The sequence below is a fragment of the Canis lupus genome, chromosome 21 (genome assembly GCF_048164855.1).
Source record: "Canis lupus baileyi chromosome 21, mCanLup2.hap1, whole genome shotgun sequence".
Classification (NCBI taxonomy): Eukaryota; Metazoa; Chordata; class Mammalia; order Carnivora; family Canidae; genus Canis; species Canis lupus.
The window spans coordinates 43,617,451-43,641,182 of NC_132858.1; the positions used below are offsets into that span (position 1 = coordinate 43,617,451).

Consider the following 23,732-nt stretch of genomic DNA (forward strand, 5'->3'; position numbering starts at 1 on the left):
TTCTCACCTGGTCAGTGTTCCACAGGGACAGCAATTTTGAAAGTTTGTCATTGAAATACAGACACAACAGAGCCCATTAAGAGTACAGATTACAGAGCACTGAGAAGCCATAGAAAGGAAAAGGGAGATCATTTTATCAAGAACCAGGTCTCCAAACTGAATTTGATGGAAAGGATTAAATACATATAAAATGCTAAGAACTGGGGCACCTCGGTGGCACAGTGAGTGAAGCATCTGACTCTTGGTTTCAGCTCAGATTGTGATCTCAGGGTCCTGGGATAGAGCCCCAAGTTGGGCTCCATGCTCAGCAGGGAGTCTGCTTGAGATTCTCTCTCCCCCTTTCCCTCTGCCCCTCCCACTGGTGCCTTCTCTCAAATAAATAAAATCTTTAAAAAAAAGTGCTGAGGGATCCCTGGGTGGCGCAGCGGTTTGGCGCCTGCCTTTGGCCCAGGGCACGGTCCTGGAGACCCGGGATCGAATCCCATATCAGGCTCCCGGTGCATGGAGACTGCTTCTCCCTCTGCCTGTGTCTCTGCCTCTCTCTCTCTCTGTGACTATCATAAGTAAATAAAAAAAAATAAAATAAAATAAAATAAAAAATAAAAAAAAATAAAAATAAAAAAAAGTGCTGAGAACTGCTGATGCTTAATCAGCACCCAGGAGACATTTATCATTAGCTATTATTGTGGGTTATTTTGCATAGTTCACATGATAAAGAGAAGCAAACCAGCTATCCCGGTCAAGCAGGTATTGCAGATACAATGCTCTAAGAACTCATCACATGGATCCTTTGTCAAAGGGCTTTGATTCACATCATGGACAATGTCCCTGGGTGTGCTTTATTCATGAGAGAGAGAGGATTTTAACCAGCAATTACTTCTCGAGGTTCTCCAACTCAACACGGGCAAGGGAGAGCCCAAGTGCACACTGGGAAGAAGCACCATTGGGCAGAGTTCTGTAATGGGGGGTTGTGTGTGCACTTATTTTTACTGAGATAGACAGTATTCTATTTCTTTGGTGGTGACTCCTTGATTCCTCTGATGCCATTCTTTTGGAAATCAGTAGGTTACCCTGTGGAGAATGCATATTCTCAGCAAAAGGTACTCTTCATTGCTTTAAGACAGATTTGGTCACTGAGGCTCTCTGGGATAACCTCACTGTTAGTCCAGAAACCTGGGACTAGATTTACTTTCCAGCTACCAACCATCCAGGAAAAAGGCCTAGATATCAACCAAGAAACACTGTGGGCTCATGTCCTATCTCTGTGTCCTTTGAAATTTTTTTTTTCAATTTTTATTTATTTATGATAGTCACACAGAGAGAGAGAGAGAGGCAGAGACACAGGCCGAGGGAGAAGCAGGCTCCATGCACTGGGAGCCCGATGTGGGATTCGATCCTGGGTCCCCAGGATCGTGCCCTGGGCCAAAGCAGGCGCCAAACCGCTGCGCCACCCAGGGATCCCTCTCTGTGTCCTTTGTAGTGAGAAGTGTAATATAATGTTTGTAGAATAATAACAATATAATAATAATATTAACAATAATGGCTACCTTTATCAAGGTGCTTGTCCTGGGCCCTGGACTAAGTCCTTTGTGTGCAATATTTCATTTAGTTCTCGCAGTGACTCTGTGAGGCGGGCACTGTTTCCCTGCCTATTTTACAAATGGAGAACTTGAGGTTCAGAGGTTAAGTAATTTGCCTAAGAGCACAAATGTGACACAGCCCGGATCAGAAGTAGGTCTATAGGACTTGAGAGCCAGTGCCCCGTGTAGCACCAGAACAAGGTATTTACCATGTTTCCTAAAGATCCTTTGTTTTCCAGGGTCTGCTTTATTTAATTTTAATTATAATTAAATAAATTTGATTTATTTCTTTAATCTGGGTGCTGTAGTAGTTTACAAAGCATGAACCCAAAACCTCGAAAATCATGGTTCAGGAGACCTGGACAAAGGAGCAAGAGGGTGACGGTGTGAGGTCTGTGTGTGGCGTTTGGTGCATCCTGCAATCTGACAGAGTGGGTCTAGGAGTCCAACCAAACTCTGGAAGCTGCAGGGTGGATTCCTAAGGACGGGTTGTGAGGCTGGTAGCACCACTCTCTGAACTTGATAGAGGCCCTCATTACCTCAACCTTTAGGAGATTTTCACTTCCCTCAATTCACTTTGAAGCTACAGTGCTGGGGTGTCTTTCTGTCTAAACATTAATTATTTTGGGGGGTTACAAACAGGTGGAGAGTAGAATAGATAAGGGAGTTGGGGCATTCATAAAATGCTGTCAGGGGAAAAAACTTTTTTTGGCCCAGGACTATTGGCTAGGAAGAGTACTGGAGAATTTGCAGTTCCCTCCTTTCCTGTTTAGTTTGTGTTTCCAGAGCTTAAGAACCAGGTCCTTCTCTGCCAGAAGCAGAGAGAGAGAAAGAATACTCAAAGAGAGACGGGCCCTACCTTTTGTAGAGGTTCCAGAAGAAATCCAAGGGCTAAGATGACAATCAGCACGATGACCGCAGAGAGAATCCCAGCAATCTGTAGAGATGAAAAGATTCTCATCACAAAATTGACTTTCCACCCGGGCTCAGAGTCACCCATCCCAACACCAGGATGGCCCTTGGCCCTCTCTGCCACAACGAGGCTGACCTACCTGTGTTTTGCCTCCAGTGCTCTCCTGAACCCCTGATCTGGAGAGGGCAGTACTCGAAGCGAAGCCTTTGAATGATCCACCGAGTATGTTACTCAATCCCAAGGCTATTAACTCCTGGCAGGAGAACAGAGAGGAATTTTTTTTAGAAGTGGCATTGTTGGTATGATGCACACAAAATAATAAAGGTGCCTGATGAGACCCAGCATGGGCTGTAAACTTACCTGATTGCCATCTATCGGATAATCGTATTTGAGGGAGTAGACACTGGCCACCGAGAAGGCCACCGCAAAGCCAACGATCGCAATGCCGAAGCTGTCCCCAATGGTCTCTTGCAAAATCTGCGTGTCAGGTGTGATGGGAGACTTAAATCTGAAAAGGAAATGAGGAAGTTTGAACATCACTAACCTGTTAATAAACCTTCAGTTGGCATTCACTTACCCTCAGGAAAACCCCAAATCCTTGGCAAGGTCCCTGATCTATCCCTTCCCACCCCCACTCCTGTTCAATCACTATCATTTCCTAGAATTTGTGCTTCAGCCACACCAAGCTTTTGTTTGTTTGTTTGTTTGTTTGTTTGTTTCTCAAGGGCATCATCTGTACTCTCACCTTGGAAGCTTATTTGCTGTTCCTTCTGCCTGAACCATTCTCCTCATCCTCAGCCCTCCTTCCAGAAAGTCTTCCCTCACCACCAGAGTCAGTTAAGTGTATTCTCTGTGCTTCTCCAGCTCTGCATGGCTCCCTTTGGGATCCCTCCTGCACCCCCCCCAACTCCACCCAGACATAAAACAGGGACTGTGACTACTTCATTGTTCTATGAGCAGGACTGAGCATTCTTCATGGCGTACATCAGGTGGTCAATAATTGTTGGGCAAATCAATGAGTGAACGCAGTCTAGGCTGAGTTTTGTCTCATTTTGAAGCATGACTAGCAAGAATTTAGCACCACTGCAAACTTTGGAATCTGTTATCTTATTGTTGAAAAGCAATGCTGCCTGAATTTAATACAAGAATGTAAGTCCAATCCCATGATAGCGGTGCATCTGATATTTTGCTAGTATAGCCACGTTATAATGTACACGTATATCCCTATAAGCTTCAAGCAAAATGTCTTAGATCCCACTTGTATTGTTACACTGGGCTGAAAAGCATCACCCGCAATCCCTCCAATAGTTAGCCATGGATGAAGGTCTTTGAGCAAACACAATTAAAGACAAGGGAAGCGAGAAAGTCTTCCCTCCATTGATAGCAATACCTTCCATGGAAAACCCTTAGCAAACAGACAGGCCTTGGACTCTGCCCTGGGTTCCATAGTACTGCTGGAGACAACTGAGGCCCTGATGGAGAAGGGCATTTACAGTGACACAGTGTCAGGGAAACATTCAACTCAGAAGATCCTTCTGTGTTTATGCCCCACGAAGCTAGGACAGTTAAATGATATTTACTGTGTTATAAAAGGTACAAGTATCTCTGAGTCAACATCAATTTACTGAAATGTTCAGTTCCTTCCTGTAGACATGTGTTTCTGACCTAAGTTTTATTGAGAGTGAGTTTATTGGATCCGTTCAACTCTTTCTTAATCGCTGTTCATGTTTTTATGAATATGTGTCAATATATTTATAGCTTTTGAAGCAGTACCACGAACCAGAAGGGTAGCTTGGAATCTTGTTTTCTAAAAAAATAAATCCAAAATTGATGATACAATTCAAATTTGCTTTTGATACCACGTTAACTAGAAATCTGCTGTTATTCTTTATTTCGAACCTCTAAATACCATGGACAGAGAAGTGTGATGGAGATTTACCATCTGAAGATTAGGATTCATTTCCTGGCTCTGTTACTTGCCCTCCCCGAGCCAGTGTCCTCATTTGTAAAGGGAAGATAATAACACTCATTTTCTTTTCTTCATAACTTGTGTGTGTGTCAAAATTATGAACATGAATATTCTTTACACATTGTAAGAGTATGAAGTGCCTATTAGCTATTATTATAGTTAATTATTATAGCAGTGCCTATAGCTATTATTATAGCAGGATCCCTCTGGAATCTGAATGTGTCCTCATGTCTCCTTTACTGTTTCAATGATCACTTTCCTTCAGCCCTGTGTGTGACTTCACAAAATCACTTCCAAGGTGTCATATCTTAGCAGATTAGCAAGAATTCCAGTTATATTCTATTGGTGTTCATCAGAAATTTAAAATGCCCACTCAATAATCACCCAGACAAAACTGGAGTGGAAAAAGCATCTAAAGAGCCTAGTATCTAATTTAGATGCTAACTTAGTAATAAGGCCATGTAAACGGTTATTGCAGGGCAGGTGCTTAAGTATGCATGTAGCTTATATGAACACACTTGATCCTTACAAAAATCCAGTGTGATAGCTACTATGTTTAGCCCCCTTTTTATAGCCAAGGACATGGAGGCATAGAGTTTAGTTATTTGCCCAAGATCAAGAAGTAACTCAGAATTAAGTCCCGGGCACTCTGCCTCCAGAACAGGTGAGCTTGCCTACCAGGCTACACTCTCTCTGGGAGTGTAATGATTGATAAATGTGAGTTACTCCTTCCCCACCCCGCAAACACTGTGAAGAGAGGTCCCTTGACATTCAAGATTTATTTAACCCCCAAAAAGTAAGTAAAGTCTCTAAGATTGTAACCCAGTGATCTTATGTTTATGTTTTATTTACAAAATCCTTTGAGTAAGATCCTCTTTAATTTTATATCTACCTATCTGTGTCTATCTATGTAGTTTATGTCTCCAAAGACTTTTTAAATAAAGTGTAATCATTTGCAAGTTGCAGGGTGGAGAGAAATCCCAGAAATAGTGTTTCAGTTTCAGACCAATTCCTTTTTTTTTTCAGACTAATTCCTATTTAAAAACCTTTTAAATGAAAAGTGGTGCTTGAGATTCATTAAGTGTAACAAATGAATATCTGCTGATCAAAGTATTTTTGCTTTCAAAAGACATATATTCGCTTTTTAAAAGAATTGGTTAAAGTCAATGATGCATTTAAATGCTGGTTCCTGGAATTCTCAAATACTCCTTAAGCAGGGGGAGGGAGGGAGGGAGGTCTTTTGTTTGTTTGTTTGTTTTAAACAGGAACACAGGGCAGCCCAGTGGCTCAGCAGTTTAGCGCCGCCTTCAGCCCAGGGCCTGATCCTGGAGACCTGGGATCGAGTCCCATGTCGGGCTCCCTGCATGGAGCCTGCTTCTCCCTCTGCCTGTGTCTCTGCCTCTCTCCCTCCCTCCCTCTTTCTCTCTCTCTCTCTGTGTCTCTCATGAATAAATAAATAAAATCTTGAAGAAAAAAAAAAAACAGGAACACAACCTGTCCTTGGTAAGCAAATTGGAAGAAATTGATGCTCTGCTCTGAGGACAGAGAGAAGAAAGCACAAAACTGGGCATCTCTCCTCAATCCCATAAATGCAATGCAATCAATGCATTTTCAAAGTACTTGCATGAACCGGACGTCCCATCCTTCTGCAGTGTTCAATGTCGCCCTGGCCTTGTTTTGAATTTGGTCACGAGGAAGGACAGAGCGTGCTTATCCGGATTGTTCAAGCAGTGGGCTACGGGTATTCCTTCTGCGTCTCTTTTGAACTGTCAGAACTTGGCTCAGATCACCTCAAACAAAACACTACATATTGTTTATAGTAATTTATGGACAAGGAAATCTGGTTGCATTTGGTTCCTTTTTTACTTTTTTATGAAGAGAAGCAGGCAGGTTTGACTTTTTTTTTTTTTTTTTAACTTTGCTTCGCTTTTACCTGCCTGTGAATCCCTGCTCATCTGGTTGGTGTATTCTTCTACAAGGACAGACTTTCTGATAGTAAGAACTGCAGAGCCTTTGTGGCTCCTTTCTAGAAAGGGAGTAGCACCTTCCTGGTCCTCCCAAGAGGCAGGGAGGGATATGGGCTGGATGGATGCATTTCGGCTTGCGGTCCTCCCCAGCTACTGCTCCCTGTCTAGTCAGTGCTTGGAGACACCGTCAGAAAGACACACTTACCCTCTGTTCATCTCCCCAACCACAGCCACCTTAAACCTGTTTTCGAAGTCAAAGCCATAGGACACACCTGTTGCGATCACAGTCTGCAAAGTTGCAAATTGCCCAAGTTAGAAATTTGAGATAAAACTCGCAGTCTTCTTAGATCAGAATCTCAAGCCCAGGCTTTGCTACTCTTGAAAAAAGTCCTGAGGCCATTCTCCTGTGCCACCAGAGTTAAGGACCGCAGCCCAGAGTTAAGGACCGCAGCCCTGAGGGGTCTGCCAACCTTTCTGAGGCCTTGCTCTCTGTGCCGTCCTCATCGCAAGTGGAGAGGATGAACCTCAAGTCACCAGGGGAAGTCATTAATTCAGTACAAAGAGAAAGCCATGCTAAATCTCACACCCAGAAACTGCAGAGATGGCATCTGCCCCACTAAAACTTCCTGATTTGCAAGTGGTGAAGGGTTTGTGACATAGAAACAGGAGACTAGTGAATTATGAAAGAGAGTCTTAAGATGATCAGTTACCATGATGAGTTCAATGGGGATGGGCACTGGAAGTTTGGCTTTGTAGCGCTGATTTATTTCTTTAACCACAAAAACAACCAGGAGGATAATCAAGGATGTCACAAGGTCTGCAATATTAGTCTTCTCTATTTGTGTGAATACGGAATTCAGTACCTAAAATTATAAAAGTGAAAAACAGCCAAGTGCTATATTTTTTTTCTTTCTTTTTAAGAACCTCTTTTGTTTTTACTTTTTACGACCTCCCCCCACCCCCATTTGAGTATAGTTGACACACAATATTAGTTTCAGGCGTACAATATAGTGATTCGACATCTCTAGACGTTATGCTGTGCTCATCACAAGTGTAGCTACCATATGTCACCATGCAAGTCTATCACCATGTCATTGACTATACCCCCTATGCTGTGCCTTTATTACCGTGACATATTTATTCTATAACTGGACTGTATCTCCCACTCCCCTGTACCCACTTTGCCCAAACCCCCCACCCCCTCACCCCTCTGGCAACCATCAGTTTGTTCTCTGTATTTATAGGTCCGATTCTACATTTTGTTTGTTCGTTTATTCATTTGTGTTTTTTTTCCCCAAGTGCTCTATCAATGTATAATTTGGATGCAATACTTGATTATTTCCAAACAGATTAAAAGAAACATTGAGGCAAGAAGGACTGACATAGATGGAAGAGTGATTATTCTGTGCATGTTATCCATGAATGAGTAATTGTAGACGCTAACATGGAGAGATGAGAAGGGTAAGTGAGCACAGCACTGGCACCACGTTCGTTTAGAGTTGCTTTTGGCATTTTTACTGGGAATCTCCTTGGCTGGTGTCGAAATTCCCTGGATACTTTTCACATATTTACAACTGGTGTCTCCTGCTCTTAAGTCTCGTGGGCCATTATTTTACAGTCAGCATCATTGCTATATCCAGAGAATAACCTCTGTTCCCTGATAATTTTCTTAGCATGTATCTCCTTAATTCCCGGCCTTTATTTTTATTTTTTAGGTTAATACCTTTCACAGTTCTTAGTTTATTCTCTGTGCCACTTTTGGAAATTTGTTTCCTGGCTAATGGTACACTGTTTATGATCTTAATTTTTGAAGCTAGTTGGATTCCATATCCATGGGATCTGATAGCTCCAGTAGGCCCAAACTGGATCTCAGATTGTTCTTTGAACACTCCACTTCTAGACTAGCTCTGGATGGGAGTGAGAGAGTGTTGGTTCTGATATGGAGCAAACGCTGTCTCAATTCTCAAAGACTGTCTTGATAGAAGCACCAATAAGTTCGAAATTGATAAAAGGAAGGAGATAACAAAGATCAGAGTGGAAATTAATGATATAGAGACTAAAAGGACAATAGAAAAGATCAATGAAACTAAGAACTGATTTTTGAAAAAGAAAAATAAAACAGGCTAACCTTTAGCTAGACTCAGCAAGACAAAAAGAGGGAACTCAAAGTCAGAAGCACTACGAACACTGTCGTTCTGCAGCACATCCTCTGGAAGAGGGAAGAACCACTGTCCTATTTACGTTTTGGCTAATTTCCTTTTGCTTTATAAACAGGGAACCATAAAAGAGTCGGAAGAACCTCACTTTTAAAAGAACAAGGCCTGCTTTTTAGAAATAGGGAAACTATCACTCGGCACATTTCTTTCACAATAAGATTTTGAGGAGATTTTTGAATAATGGGACAGGATAGTAAAGCCTTTAATAGTGAACTTCGGTTTTTTTCTTTTAAATAATGCTTAAGAGTCAAATCTCAGAGACATGATGCTTAATTTGCATTGTTCGAATTAGCCGGATGGTAGGTGTGGTTGATATTTAGTGTACTTCTTTGGGTCACTGATTTTTTTGTTAATGTGACTAAATTTCACAACCTGTTGATTTCTGGGAAATATTTGGGAAGCTCCACGTTGAAAGCATTAGAAGAAAGCTCTTCCAAAATGAGGATGGTATAGTTCATGTATTTCGAAATTTTCTAGGCAAAAGGACTACTTACTTTGAAAATTGAAAATGGATCCGTGTGTGCTGGAACTGTCAGCTGAAGCATGAATTTGAGCTGGGAAACCAGAACATGCACAGCCGCAGCTGTGGTGAAGCCACTGATGAGGGATTCAGATAGATAGATGACCACGAACCCGATCCGCAGGACACCCATGAGCAGCTGGAAAGAGAAGGGTGAAGGCCTTTGGTAGTGTTACAGGTGCACTCCAGCAACTAGAGGACCAGCAATTGAAATGATTCAAATGTAAAGGTTCAGCCTCTATGTAAATGTCTCAGAGGAGCAGATGTCCTTGCCTCCCAGAATACTTTGAGGTCTGGGTTGCTCCTTCTCCTTCCCTCCCCCATCCTGCGCCCAAGGTGGAATGTCACAGTGTTCACATAGCATATAAGCCTAATACACCCAAAGAAATGCCAAGATTATTCCTCCCCTCCTGCCCTCTAAGGTGCTGTATCTTTGGAAGACTCTCCCATATACCTTACCTAGCATCAGCCCTCATAAATTGTCCCATGTTATTTTAAGTGACTTTCTGGCTACTATGGCATTCATGGGTGAGCATCCATTCATATTCTCTCAAATGAGTTGCTTGACTTTTGTTAAGAAGCACATGACTGTGTACTGAACCTCAGAAGTGCTCGGTTTTAACTGGGGGCCAAAGTGATTAATCCCCTCAAAGCATCATCAGGATTTAGCAGTAAAGTGCATGGACAGATTTTCCTTCCCTTGAATCCCTGGATTGCCTTTCCATAGTGTCTCTGGAATGCAGCCAGAGCCGTGGATGTGCTAAGTCACTGGATTCAGAGAAGCACCGGTCATATCTTCTGTCAGTTGGACACACATTAATGTCCTTGTTTATTTTTTTCTTTAAAGATTTTATTTATTTATGGAGGGGGGGGGAGAAACAGGCTCCATGCAGGGAGCCTGATGCGGGATCCCATCCTGGGACTCCAGGATCACACCCTGGGCCCAAGGCAGGTGCTAAACCGCTGAGCCACCCAGGGATCCCCAATGTCCCTGTTTAAATTGACTTCCTCTTTCTTTAAGGAATGGTTGTTTTGTTTTGTTTTTTTTTAAGGAATGGTGTTAACCAATAATACCACTCATCAAAAACTTAGCCAACATCTTGAGGAATCCATGACATTTTCACTGTTCACTATTTACTATTCAAGATCAATGGTGTCAGGGGTGTGGCTTGGGAGGGAGGCTTTTGCCCCTGCATAATCCTCTTCAGCTTTCCTGAAATCTTTGATATGGACAGTTCAAGGTGCTAAACCCCAGATACTTCCAACTAGATTACAGGCCCCGAGCTATCAGAAAGAAAAAAGTTCCAAAGATACCAGTGTCACTATTACTTGCAGACAATTATGTTTAGTGACTCTATTAATTCTAAGTATTTTATTGACTTCAGCATTTCGTTCCTCACCCCTGGTGCCTCCCTCTTCCCATTTCTCCTTCTCTCTAGTTCCACGTGTGCTCATCTATGCAACGTGGGTCTGCTCCTCCACTTCTGGTTGTGGTTAGTGGCCTTTCTAATGTCCTGTGGGCCCCTGAGAGAGGAAGGCAAGCCAAGGGAAGAGTGGGGAGGGGTCGCAGGAAGTAGACAGGACAGAAAGATGTGTACCAGTGAGGACAAGCAGCAAGGGGAGGGCCGATGACACGAGAAAGCACTCACCTGAATGATTCCAGAAAGGATTGTGACCGTTGCAGCTACCATCACCTTATACTCATTGGTTGAGGAATCATTACTCATTGAACTATTAGAGATTTCCAGAGCAGCTGTACTGGCCGTTGGGGTTAATCTCACAACTACTGCTCCCACCATCATACTCAGAACTGGAAATGGACCTAATTAATAGAGGATGCATTGTAGTCAATATATGTCTTCCTGAAGCACAATTGTCTTTTAACCATAATGTAGAGGATAAAAAGACTGTCACCTGTAGCTCCACCCTCCTTCCCTTGCCCCACCCCCTAGTCCCAATTCTTTTTTTTTTTTTTTTAATTTTACCTAGTACCAATTCTTACAATAAACTATATCTGCTGTCCTGTATTATGCACAACTTAGAATTGGTAGTGTGTGGGTAATGGAAGTAATAAATTCACTTACCCACAGAGATGTGTCTAGAAGTGCCCAAGAAAAAGTAGACTATAACTGGGAAAAAGGCCGCATATAATCCATAGCTTGGGGGGACGGTAACCAACAGAGCAAACGCTAAACCTGTAAATACACAGCATTAGGGTCCTTATTTCATGTAAGGGGAATCATAAAAGTCCTCACTGAGTTCTTCAAGTGTTTCAGATTGTACCTTAAAAATAAGTTACTTTATTAATTCAAATAGATCAAAGATGTAAATATAGGAGCTAAAATCATAAAACTCTTGGAAGAAAACATAGGTGTAAGTCTTCATGACCTTGGATTAGGCAATGGTTTCTTAGAATGATACCGACATAATTAAAATTTAAAAATTTAAAACATAATTTAAATTAAAACATAAAAACATAAAATTAAAAATATAAATCGAGCTCCATCAAAATCTTAAAATATGTCCCTCAAAGATTACTATCAAGAAAGTGAAATGACAACCCACAGAAGAGGAGAAATTTTTTGCAAGTTGTATCTTGGACAAAGAACAACAATAAAAAGAAAACAACCTAATTTTAAAATGTGTGAAAGATTCATTTCTCCAGGGATATATAAATTGCCAGTAAGCACTTGAAAAGATGTTGGACATCATTAGACATCAGGGAAATAAAAATCAAAACCACAATGAGATCCGTTTCGGACTCACTAGGACGACTACCATAAGGAAGGCAGATAATAGCAAGTGTTCACAAGGTGGTGGAGAAATTTGAGCCCTTATATGTTGCTAGTGGGGTACCATGTGACCGCAATTACACTAGGTATATATCCAGGAGAACTGAAATACAGGTTCATATGAGAACTTGTACCCAAGGGTTCATAACAACAGTATTCCTAATAGCTACAAAGTGAAAACAACCCAAATGTCCATCAGCTGATGAACGGATAAACAAAGCATGGTCTATCCACACTGTAGAATGGTAGCAGTCATCATGGAAAGAGGTGAACTACCTGCTGCAACATGGATGCACCTTGCAAACATGATGCTAAGGGGAAGAAGCCAGACACAAAGCACCGCATGGTCTGTGATTCTGTCTTATATGAAATGCCCGGAATAGGCAAATCAATAGAGACAGGAAGTTGTCGCCAGGGAGATAGATGGATGTAATGGAAAAGTGACTGTTAATGGACAAGAGGGTGTAGGGATGGTGCTGGTGGTAAAAAATGTCCTGGAACTGGATACATGGTGATGGTTGCAAACCTTGTGAATATGTCAGAGAACACTGAATTTTACACATTTAAAGAATGAACTCTATTGATATAGGAACTATCTCTCAGTAAAAAAAAAAAAAAAAAGTTACCTTGCAGGACAGCTACCAGCCCTGTGCTGATTCCAGAAACAATGTCACTGAGTAGCCATTCTTTTATCTGGTAGGCTGGTAACCAAGATGCTATGGGAAACAAAGACAGGGCAATTTTCTTGGCCTTCTGTGTGGAACAGCTGAAAACATTGAAAGCCACACTCAGTTAAATCATACCAAATTTTAACTTTGGCACCTAATTCTAGTGGAAAATCAGTAAAGATCATACCATTTTCAAGAATGAATGGGGGGATGAGGTAACTGGGTGATGGGCATTAAGGAGGGCACATGATGAGATGAGCACTGGGTGTTATACTATATGCTGGCAAATTGAATTAAAAAAAAAAAAAAGAACTAATTACCACTTTCCATACCCTTCCCACTAACCCTCGCCTCCTTACCCATATTGACTCCCCCTGGTCACTGCCAAAGGATTCTCTTTTCTCTACCTTTCTTTCTTTTCTTTTCCTTTTTCCCCCCTTTTTTCTTTCTTTTCTTTCTTTCTTTCTTTCTTTCTTTCTTTCTTTTTTTTTTTTAAGAAAAATGCTGATTGTCTTCAGCCATAGTAGAGCTTATCTGTCATCCTCAGCTTGGATTTTATAACATTTCAGTTGAGAGTTTTCCTCTGCCCTCATTTATTAGTGCTTGCATATGGAAAGATGGTGCTGAGAGCTGAAACGGTGTTCATTTTAGAGGTTTCCTTCCCAGCTCTGGCAGGCAGTAGGAGATTTGGAAACCAAAGATAAGAAGACCCTGAAGGCTGTGGGCTAACGCCAAAAGGAGAGCTTGGAAAGTTAGAAGCAAGTGCTTTACTTACTCCTCATACCCTCGTACCTTAAAAAATAGCTTACCTACAACACACTTTGAGATGATCCAGAAAGGTCTTGTGATGTCTCTGTTTCTTCTTGTGCTCTTCCCCGAAAGCATTTGCAGAGTACACCGGCCTGGCTACCACGTACTGATTCCCAATGGGTTCGATCATTTTGCTTTCTCAGACGGCTGCGTTGAGAGGAAGACCTTTGGAACTATGTGGCAAACCTTCTTCTTGCCTTTAGCAGGTTCAAATGCCTGAAACCAAACAGAGCTTGCTTCTTAAATAACTCGGAGATAATGTGATGCAATTTACAGATGAGTGATCTCCGAACTGAATGTTACCACCTTTTGAGATCAAAAGAGGCAGGATTAAGGGACCTAGATTGTGTTTTGAGACAGTGATATCACTTTTGACTCCAAGGAGCTGGACACAGCTCCTTTGGGTAAGTAAACAAGGGCTTTTATTATTTATTCCTAAAAGATCACCAAAAAGCAATAGAGATGGACTCAGCTTATTAATCAGGGAGTGCATTTTTTTTTAAACTTGTAAGGTGAGATCTTATTAAGAAAAGAATTTAATTTTTTTCTTAGATACGTTTCCAAGGTGATGGCATTGGAGTCCTGGGACAGATTAAATTTAAAATCTACTCATTGCCTCTTCACGGCAGTCAAGACTGTTCCATTTCCCCAACTGAATTTTTGTGAAGACCTAGGAAATGCTTGAAATCTGTGATCCTCAAGGATCTTGCCCATTTATTTTTCTATTGTTTCTAGGAGAGTTTTCTAATGTATAGTTGAGGAAACTATTACGCGAAATGTTACTTGGTTACTTACTTCACTAGTGACATCTTATGAGAAGATCTCGGGCAATTTGCTTAACCTCCCCGAGCCTTGTCTATATAATTGAGCTGGTAAGAATCAAGTTTCAGGGTATTATTATTATTATTTTTAAAGATTTCATTTATTTATTCACGAGAGACACAGAGAGAGAGGCAGAGACACAGGCAGAGGGAGAAGCAGATTCCCCATGGGGAGCCCGAAGTGGGACTCGATCCCAGGACCCTGGGATCATGCCCTGGGCCAAAGGCAGACGCTCAACCACTGAGCCACCCAGGCGCCCCAAGTTTCAACGTTGTATGAAGAGTAAATGAAAGTGTTTTCAAGGCACCTAGCGTTGGGCCTGGCGCACTGTAGACTTTCGCTAAGTGATAGTTTATATCCTAACTATTTGCATTTCCTGTGTCAGATGTTTACATTTTTTGTCCTTATCTCAATCCTGTTTCTGTTATGCTTAAGAGATCAATTTTGCAAAATCTTTTAATGCACGTTACCTGGTCAGCCCTCACAGCTCTCAAGGGCACTTACGATTCTTATTACCATCCTCTTCTTACAAATGACAAAATAATAGCAGACCCTTCCCCACAAAACTCTGAGTCCTTTTCCTCAGGAGCTCATAGGGTGTCAAACGCACAACCTCCTTTCACATTTCTTTGCTGTTTCTTCTATGACACGCAGCTTCTCTGTTGTCCAACGTGAACGTAAGTGAAGACCGTTCCAGCTAAGTGTTGGCATTTCCCCTCTAACCTTGTTGCTGTATTACTACTCATAATACCCAGAGTTTTGTTCCCTGACCTCAATCACAGTTATTAATTGAATGATCTCCAACTAGATTGTACCTTGTTATGAGGCCCTCTCACAGCTCGAGGGATTTCCAGCCTGTTGGCAGAGCTCAAGTTACAACCAGAAGTCAGATGCTGGCCCCAACTTCTGTCCCACCTGTCCTGTCTTTGACCACCCATTTCTCTCCCCTCTAAAATCCTCTCTACCGGTTATGTCTGACCACCATGGAATGCTTTTGCCTCACCCTCTGGCTTGACCTCCAGAATTTGGGGTATCCTGGAGCTTTGTTAGAACGGTGAGACCCCCTCCGTTCGTTCTGAGTCTCCTCCACCCCAACAAGCTGCTTGCTTTCCCTGCTTCTTCTCTCTCTCCTCCATCATCCCTCCACCCCAGGTTCCAAGTGCCAAATCTCACCAACCACACGGTTCTCCTCATTGTCAGAAGAATGGTCGCAAAGCAGCATTGCTACTCATTGCTACGCATAGCACGGAGTTTTGTCCTTCTTTGCCAGTTACCAACAGTACAGCTGGGCCATTAACATTTAAGACCTAATCCCTGTCAATGACTCTTGACACCTTGGATCTCCTGGGAAGGCTGTCTGGAGCATCTTTCAGGAACGGCTTTCATCCTGTGAGGTAGCCAACCTAGCCAACCTTAGGATGGAAGACTCCAGCACTGTGCATTTGTTCTGTCAGATGCTGCCATGGACAGAAGAAAAAAAAATAGATTCCACTATTTTGTTGCTTTACTCATATTTCCACCAAGTTGTTCAGAAAAACTCATTAGCTCTTTCTCAAGAAAGTACTTCTTTTCTTCCTTTTGCTGTTGGATATTTCTTCTCTGTTAAGACATGGTTTTCTGTTTGTTTTGTTTTGTTTTTTGTTTGTTTGTCTTGCCAGTGACAGTGATGGTAGAAATAACCTTGTTTTACTTTGCTTCCTTGCCTGAGGATGACCTTGGCTGGCTCTTAGTGGGTTCCATCATGCCTCCAGCTGGATCTAGGGGCTGGGCCCCTGCCATCCTGCCCCAGATTGGAAAATGTTTCCTCCTCTCACCCGAGCACTCACTGCAAGGGGAATGTGCTCAAGGTCAGGAATCAGGGCAGCTTAAAAATCTTCTCAGGGGGTGCCAGGGTGACTCAGCTGGTTAAGTGTCTGACTCTTGGTTTAGGCTCAGGTCATCATCTCAAGGGTTGTGGGACTGAGCCTGGCGTCAGGCTGCTTGCTGGGCATGGAGACTGCTTAAGAATCTCTTTCTCTCTCCCTCTGAGCCTGCCTGCCAGCCACCCCCTCTGTCCCAGTCCTGGCTCACACACGCATTCTCTCTCTTAAAAAAAAAAAAAGCAGAACTGTCCAGATTTTAGAAAAACAAACAAACAAACCTAAGAACTTTCCAGAATTTAGAGAAAGAGACCTTGCGGCCACATTCCAGTCTTGTGGTTTGTTCTCTTATTGCTATCTTTGCTCCCAAAGCTGCTGCCTCCTCGTCCACATGTAGCACACAATTTGTTGAGCCACTGAATCTGCCACTCTGATTGTGCCTCTGCCTGGAGAAGCTCCAGACACTCATAAATTAACCTCATTCTCCATTTCATCCTCTCTGGGATTCTTCAGCATGATCTATGTTAGTTAGGAATTCAAAAGCAACTTGCTTTTAACTGTTTTTTTTTTTTTTAACCTGAACAGATTATCTTCTCCCAGAAATTCTTGAAAACATTTTTTCTTGGTTCCTAGAATTGCAATTCCAGTTTCAAGTATTACAGCCATCCTAACCTATACCTTTTCATGTTCTGATTTATCTTCGTGCCTCAAATTGCCCTCAGGGTGTCTTACCGTGTCAGTGGCTCTTAAAGGATTGAAATTTAGTCTCAGGCATCTTTCCTCCTAATAATTTTGGAACTCCAAATCTTGTTTTTATACATTTCCACTTTTATTTCCTTTTCTGTGATGTGTTTTTAAAAATTATTTTCACCTTTATGAGATATATATATATATATATAAAATATACACAAACATACTCACATATGTGCACATATACCTGCATACTTTGGTTCTGAGGCTTAGTCATACACACTTGTCTTTCTTTGCCTTTTATTTATTTATTTATTTATTTTTGAGTAGAAATTTAATCCTGGGATTGATTTCTGAAGTTCAGGTTTTTTTTTTTTTTATTTAACTATTCTGGTTTATGAATGACTTTTTGATGTTTCTAGTGATTAGGGATGGTCATAGGTATTACGCCCCAACCCCACCCCATGCCCAGTTCCGCCCATCTCCAACCCACTGCCAAGCACTGAGTGTTACTGCCTGACTTCCAGTTCCCTGGGCACCTCCACGGTGCCTGCCCCCTCCACTGAATCAAGGTCTAATGGCTTTGACTTTTCCACTCCTTGGCATTTAATCTGTTCTAGTCTCTCAGAGGGCGGCCCTTTCTGCTAGGAAACAGCTCATTTGAACCCAGATGCTCCTAAGCCATGCTAGTAGCTTTCTTTAATAAGTGCTAATTTGAAACGGGGAGGCAAGAAGGCATTCAGAGCATTTCCCAGCTCCTCCCCGGTCCCAGGTGATACCTCTACCACTGCTGCACAGGGTGGGTGCTCAGAGACCCCACCCTTCAGTTGGCTCTCCAAATACCCCTGTGCCAGTCACTGGAAAACCAGAAGAAGTCAATATGAAGAATTGCTCCTTGGACGATGGGGGGAATACAGCTGTGTCTTGATAGCTATACTTCTAGGAGGAGGGAGAGCAGAGTAACTGCTCCAGTGAGCACCTTAAGAGGGACCCCAGTCAATAGCCTAAGATGAACCAGAAATTAAGGCCGTATAAAGGCCCACGTTCTGGTTGGTGTCAAACTGGCTGAAGGCAAGGAGGTGGTGGCACCAGAACTGGAGAAGGTCAGGATGGTGATTAGGCGTAACTGGGCTGGGGTGGGTGGGAGGGAGGGGGATCCACGCTGATATTGATAAAGAGAGGTCAGAGGGGGTCAGAGGCTGGGTCAGGCAAGGATTTCTGGTTAAATGCTGTGATTGCTGTGTGCTTCAGCCACTTTTGAAACAGCAGGGTAATGAATAAGCTATATAGTAAATCTGATCCTGGACTATTTCTTTGGGAGGGAACAATGGGGTCCATTAACTTTGAGAACATGAAAAACACTCCTGTTTCTCCCCTGTATTTTAGTGATGATCTTTTGAAAGCTATCAGCATCTCACAAACGCTTCCAGATAGTCTGCGAAGCCAGAGTCTTTCCTTGGAGAGAGGAGATAAAGTGACATAGAAAGCAACTAAGGGTGATGGGACCAGGGTGAGGATCCCAAGGACATGGAGCAAGTAGGCCCCCCAGACGGTGCCAAGGCAAGATGCCCAAAGGAAAAGGTTTTGGAATTTTTTTTTTTGCCAAAATGATATTGATAATTCATACAATTCTAGTTCAGTGTCCATAGTGAGCAAGAACATAACAGGTATCTTGCATTGCTTACTCAAGAAGTTTGTTTACGGGACTTATATTAATTCATACTGGCATTTTATTTATTTATTTTTAATTTACTTAATTAAGTAATCTCTACACCCAATGTGGGGCTCAAACTCACGTCCCCGAGATCAAGAGTGGCATGTTCCACTGACTTAGCCAGCCAGGTGCCCCTATAGCAGTCTTTTAATATCTTCTAGGAACTTAACTTTAGCTTAATTTTAGTTCAGGCACTAAACATTATTATTATTGTTGTTGCTGTTATTGACAATTCTTTTTATTCACAATTACTATCCTTGGACACAAGGCTGAAAAACAAAGTCAAACCTAACGTAGTTAGGAGGTGGAGCAGGAAAGAGTGAGGTCTGGCAGCTAAGTAGACCTGGCTTCGCCCCTGCCTAACTGTTGCTATGGGCAAGCCCTCCAAGCTTTTGTTTACCTAGTGGTAGAGGGGGACACCATTACCTTCCCCGTAGGGCTGTTGTCAAGACTGCAAGTAGAGCTGTTGTCAAGAGAATCTTTAGCTCTAATTGCAGAGGTAATGGCCTCACGACTGAGTTTATATTGACTGTGTATATTGACAACTTACAACTGCGTTTGACAAAAGTCTACTGGAACCTGTCTGAAAACGTTAGTGCCACCGACTCTTCTATGACTTCATGTCTCCCCTGCATTTACCCAGAATTACCAGGTTCCCACTCTCACTGATTTATTTTGACATAATTTGAAAGCATGTACCCATCTAAGCTTCATAGCTTGGCAGGCGAGGCCCTTCACAGACTGGCTCTGGCCATCTCCTAAGCTTCTCAACTTCTCTCCCTCCATGCCTAACATCTCCATATCTTCGCGGTTGTTTCTTTTATCCATGCTCTTCTCTTCCAACACCAGGCGAATTCCAATTCACCCTTAAAAATACTCAGCTGTCCCTGATCATTGACTCATTCCTTCTTTCCTTCAACGAGCATTTATCAGCCTCTTGTTTGTCAGGAACTCTGTCTCTACCATAGTTGTATAAGATAAGAGGATGTGGTAAAGCCTTCATGGAATTCCCGAGAAAGAGTTAATCATTTCCTTCTTATACATACTTTTATGTATTTTTAAAAAAGATTTTATTTATTCATGAGAGACACAGAGACAGAGAGAGAGAGAGAGGCAGAGACACAGGCAGAGGGAGAAGCAGGCTCCATGCAGGGAGCCCGACGCGGGACTCGATCCCAGGACTACGGGATCACGCCCTGGGCTGAAGGCAGGGGCTAAACCACTGAGGCGTCCCTCTATGTCTTTCTATACCATAGTGTGCTGCTCTGTCATTATTTGTTTACAAATTTCTTACCCCAGAGAGAACCAGTAAGTTTCCCAAGGGTAAGTCCCAAATTTTAATCAATTTTTTTCCTTTGCATAGGATACAACACAGAGTAGTTGCCCAAAAAGGTTTGTTTAAATAAACTGGACTGTGAACAAAAGATATAAATGGCAAATGATGTACTCCAAACTCCAAACTCCAAAGTTTATGTATATATAAATGCAGGGGAAATGCCCAAAGTGATTGGCACAGATAACAGATTGGAAGAAGAAGGGCCACGAACGTGGGTTGGAGTTGAGAAAGCTTTCATGAAGGAACTGAGGGTCTTGAGTTAGATCTGAAAGAGCAGAAGCATTTGGGAGAGATGATGGGAAAGCAGCAGAGAACAAGAAAATCGCGTTCAAAGGAGTGTGATCCAAAAACTGGAAAAGAAGACTTTGTTGGCCAAATAGCTACATTGCTAGAGAAATGAGCAAATATGCCCTAGCAAGGAGTTTCCGGCCCAGGAGGCTACAGAAGAATAGAGAGGATCCTTGGGGTTTCTATAAAGGCTTTGTAGGTTTGTAAGTACTTTCACTTTTCGTCTTAGGAGATAGGCAGAGAAGGTAGACCTTATTATCACCAATTGCCAGATGCAGAAATTGAGATCCGGGAAGATACAGGACTTTCCAGCTAGCAAATGACAAAGCCAGGAAACGAAGTCAGGTCTTGTGAGTGGTTCTCTCTGAAACACACTCTTTACTGCCATGTTGATGTACGAGGGGGGCCATTAGCCCTGACCCCCAAGAGAGTCAAAGCTGGGGAACAAAGAGCTCCAGCTGAGGCATGTCATGCTCCTGCCTTTGGGCATGGAGCCCCTCCCTCTGTGTCCCCACTTTCAGCATCACAGACACAAACTACAGAGCCTGGGTAGCTGGAATTTAATCTCCTTGAAATGAATTGGTTTATTCTCTACTTTGTTCCCTGACAAAGTGAAACAGAGGCTGGAAGAGGCTCTTCTTTTTTTCTGTTTGGAGAACCAAAGATGCTCTTCATGGAGACAAATGGGACCAAGGTCTTACTTATGTATTCTAGTAAATAATATCCATTCTCATTTTGTGAACTGTTTCATTTCAAGGTTGAATATGAGCCATTTAGTAGACACTGATGCATTGGCTAATTTATTCATATACTCATTCATTTATCCAGATGGAGGAGGCAAGGTATGTAGTAACCCACTGTAAATGACTTGTTTCTGAAATCGAATAGTTGCCTCCTAATTTCTCAATAGGAATGATCTTTATGTGGCTCTCACTATACTGTTTCTCTGAATGACAATTTTACTTGGGAAAAGAGAATTATTTTAGTCAAATGAATTGAATACATTGTTTCTCACTGGCATATATAAAGACTGCTGTGTGACCTTCTTCCTGACATTTTAATGAATGAAATAAATTTTGTCTTGTTAGGACTGGTAATCCATAAGATCAGTACCCCTGCATGGTACATTACTCGTGGCATATGGCACTTTGCTACTTTCCATTGACAATTTTCTTCTCTCTCTCTCTTCCTTTTCCACTCTCTATCCTACTTGCTTCTATTCCCTCTTCTCTTCCCCCTCAACCGCACCCATCCCTTCTTGGATTTTCTGGGATGTCTGGCAGATAAATCCCTCGCCTCTGGACCAAAAGACCTTTCTCAACACCTTCTGACAGATGACTCCATCTCCTAGAAAAAAACTTTCCTAAAAGCTTGCTTTATTTGCCAACCTTCAGAACAGATGGTCTACCTATAAACTCAGATTTGGGTCTGGAATTAAAGGAATTACGTGAATAATTAAGGCAAAAACCTCTACTATTGTTGAAAAAGCCATTTACAGCTTAACAATGCACACAATTTATTTGGTCAAATCAAAGTCTACTCAAATATTTGTTTCAAACTGCTAGGGCTCTGGGCAGACATTTTAAACCTATTGTTAATGGAATCATTCATTCCTTCCCATGCAACTGTAACTTCTAACTGGGTTTTGATCAGAAAAGTATACCATTTTCAAGAAATAGAAGACCAGTTTGAGTCAAATGAGTGTAAATTTATTTCCTACCTGGTACGCTCAGTGAGACACTTCCGCGGCAGCAGGAAATTTCTGAGACAAAGTAGTCCTGTTTCCAGAAGTGTCCATCCACTGAGATCTATAGGCTCTGATTGCATCCATATGTATGGGGATGTCTATATGTAGGTTATGTAAGGCAGTGGGGAAATTACCTGTCAGCTTTAATAATTAACTTTCATTAACTTTTACAACAATGGAAAGACTCCAATGTGGTCTTGACCTTTGAGACTCCAATCAGCAGAAGGGATGGTGACGACAGCTTCCTCAAGTTCTTTGAGATTATACCACTCATTGCACTTGTGTGTGTGTGTGTGTGTGTGTGTGTGTGTGTGTGTGCGTGTTTCATTGGTTTACAGAGATTTACACAGAGAGGTGCTTATAGAAGTTAAAAAAAAATCTCTGCAAGTGTTACCTTCTTGACGTTTTACCTGCCAATTTAGATGGGAGTTCCCAGTGTCCTTCAGATTTCTAGCCCCAAATCTCTTAGACTTGCACATTTGACTGCCTGTCCATCCTCTCTGCTTGGATGCCCCATAGGCATCTCAAACTGGATACCTCCAGGGCACCTGGGTGGCTCAATGGCTGAGCGTCTGCCTTTGGCTCAGGATGTGATCCTGGGGTTCCAGGATCAAGTCCCACATTGGGCTCCCCTCAGGAATCCTGCTTCTCCCTCTGCCTATGTCTCTACCTCTCTCTGTGTGTCTCTCATGAATGAATAAATAAATAAAATCTTTAAAAAAAACTGGACACATCCAAACCTGAATTCTTGATCTTTCCTCCTCAATCGGCTTCATCTCTACTCTTTCCCATTCCAGTAAATTCACATACGCTGTACCCATGTCGGAAACCTGTTGCAAACACTCTTCTCTTGCGCATACTCTCCTCACCTCCAGCCAATCTACCAGCATCAAGGCCTGTTGAGTCGACCATCCAAAATATATCACAATGCCATTGTTTTCTACCTCTCCTTGTCTCCCTCACCTAAACCACCACCATGAGCCAGAGCAGCACTCCTTGCTTCCTCTCAGTCCTCCCCAGTCTCTTTGTCACCTGTGGTTGTGGTCTTTTCCTGCTGGACTCATCATGGAGCTAATAATTATCCTTAAAATAAAAGACCTCCAAAGTCTTGCATGAAACCCCCTTGCCCACCTCCCTGATGTCATCTGACCCTGCTCTCCCCATTGTTTTCTCCACTCCAGTCACAGTGGTGTCCTTCAGTCCCCAGAACTTTCCAGCTCCTTCTAGACATTGTTTTCTCTGCTTAAAAGCTCTTCTTCCCACTCTCTCTGGCTGTCACTTTAGCTTCAGTGTCACTTTCCCACACAGAACCCGTTTGATTCCCTAATCTAAATGAGCTCTTCTCGTGGTATTCTCTCCTAGTTTCCTGTACTTTTCTAGCACAGCATCATAATTTTAAGATAAACAATACTTTTGCCACTACTTGTAATGCTTGCCTCTCTCATTAGAATGAAAGCTCCATATAAGCAGGAACCTTGGACTGTCTCAATGACTAGTGTATGCCCAGTAGCTAGGATGAATCTATCACAGAACTGGTTAAACAACACTTAAGTGAGTGAATTGTATTTGATACAACACAATTCTGGAAGAATTTGGCAAGTCACTAGAGTTTGTTCTAATTTAATCTAATTTGTATTTTTTAACTTGGCTCAGACAGGTACTAACTGTGCAATCAAATTATATGTGGCATCATTTAGAGCATATAATCCTGCTTTTGATTGTTTTATTCAAAACTATTTTGCACTGATCAAATTGTGTTCTCAGGTCTGGTTGCTGAAAGAATTGGAAAACAGTGCATGGAAAGATAGACTCTCAGAACCACTGATCAGATTAAAAATGAT

General features: G+C 42.2%; 1 protein-coding gene across 1 annotated transcript in view; it reads right to left on the reverse strand.

Moving 5' to 3' along the window:
- SLC26A3 (solute carrier family 26 member 3) overlaps positions 1-21,984 on the reverse strand; it is a 34,560-nt gene extending 12,576 nt beyond the window's left edge. The window contains exons 1-11 of the mRNA XM_072791577.1: positions 21,865-21,984; positions 13,435-13,651; positions 12,584-12,723; positions 11,250-11,360; positions 10,815-10,987; positions 9,140-9,304; positions 7,140-7,292; positions 6,635-6,717; positions 2,854-3,001; positions 2,633-2,746; positions 2,440-2,517 (exon numbers count right to left, since the gene is read on the reverse strand). Of these exons, the coding sequence (XP_072647678.1) occupies positions 2,440-2,517; positions 2,633-2,746; positions 2,854-3,001; positions 6,635-6,717; positions 7,140-7,292; positions 9,140-9,304; positions 10,815-10,987; positions 11,250-11,360; positions 12,584-12,723; positions 13,435-13,565 (1,296 nt within the window). The 5' untranslated portion in view covers positions 13,566-13,651; positions 21,865-21,984. The remainder of the gene's footprint in view (positions 1-2,439; positions 2,518-2,632; positions 2,747-2,853; positions 3,002-6,634; positions 6,718-7,139; positions 7,293-9,139; positions 9,305-10,814; positions 10,988-11,249; positions 11,361-12,583; positions 12,724-13,434; positions 13,652-21,864) is intronic.
- Between the last annotated feature and the right edge of the window lie 1,748 nt (positions 21,985-23,732).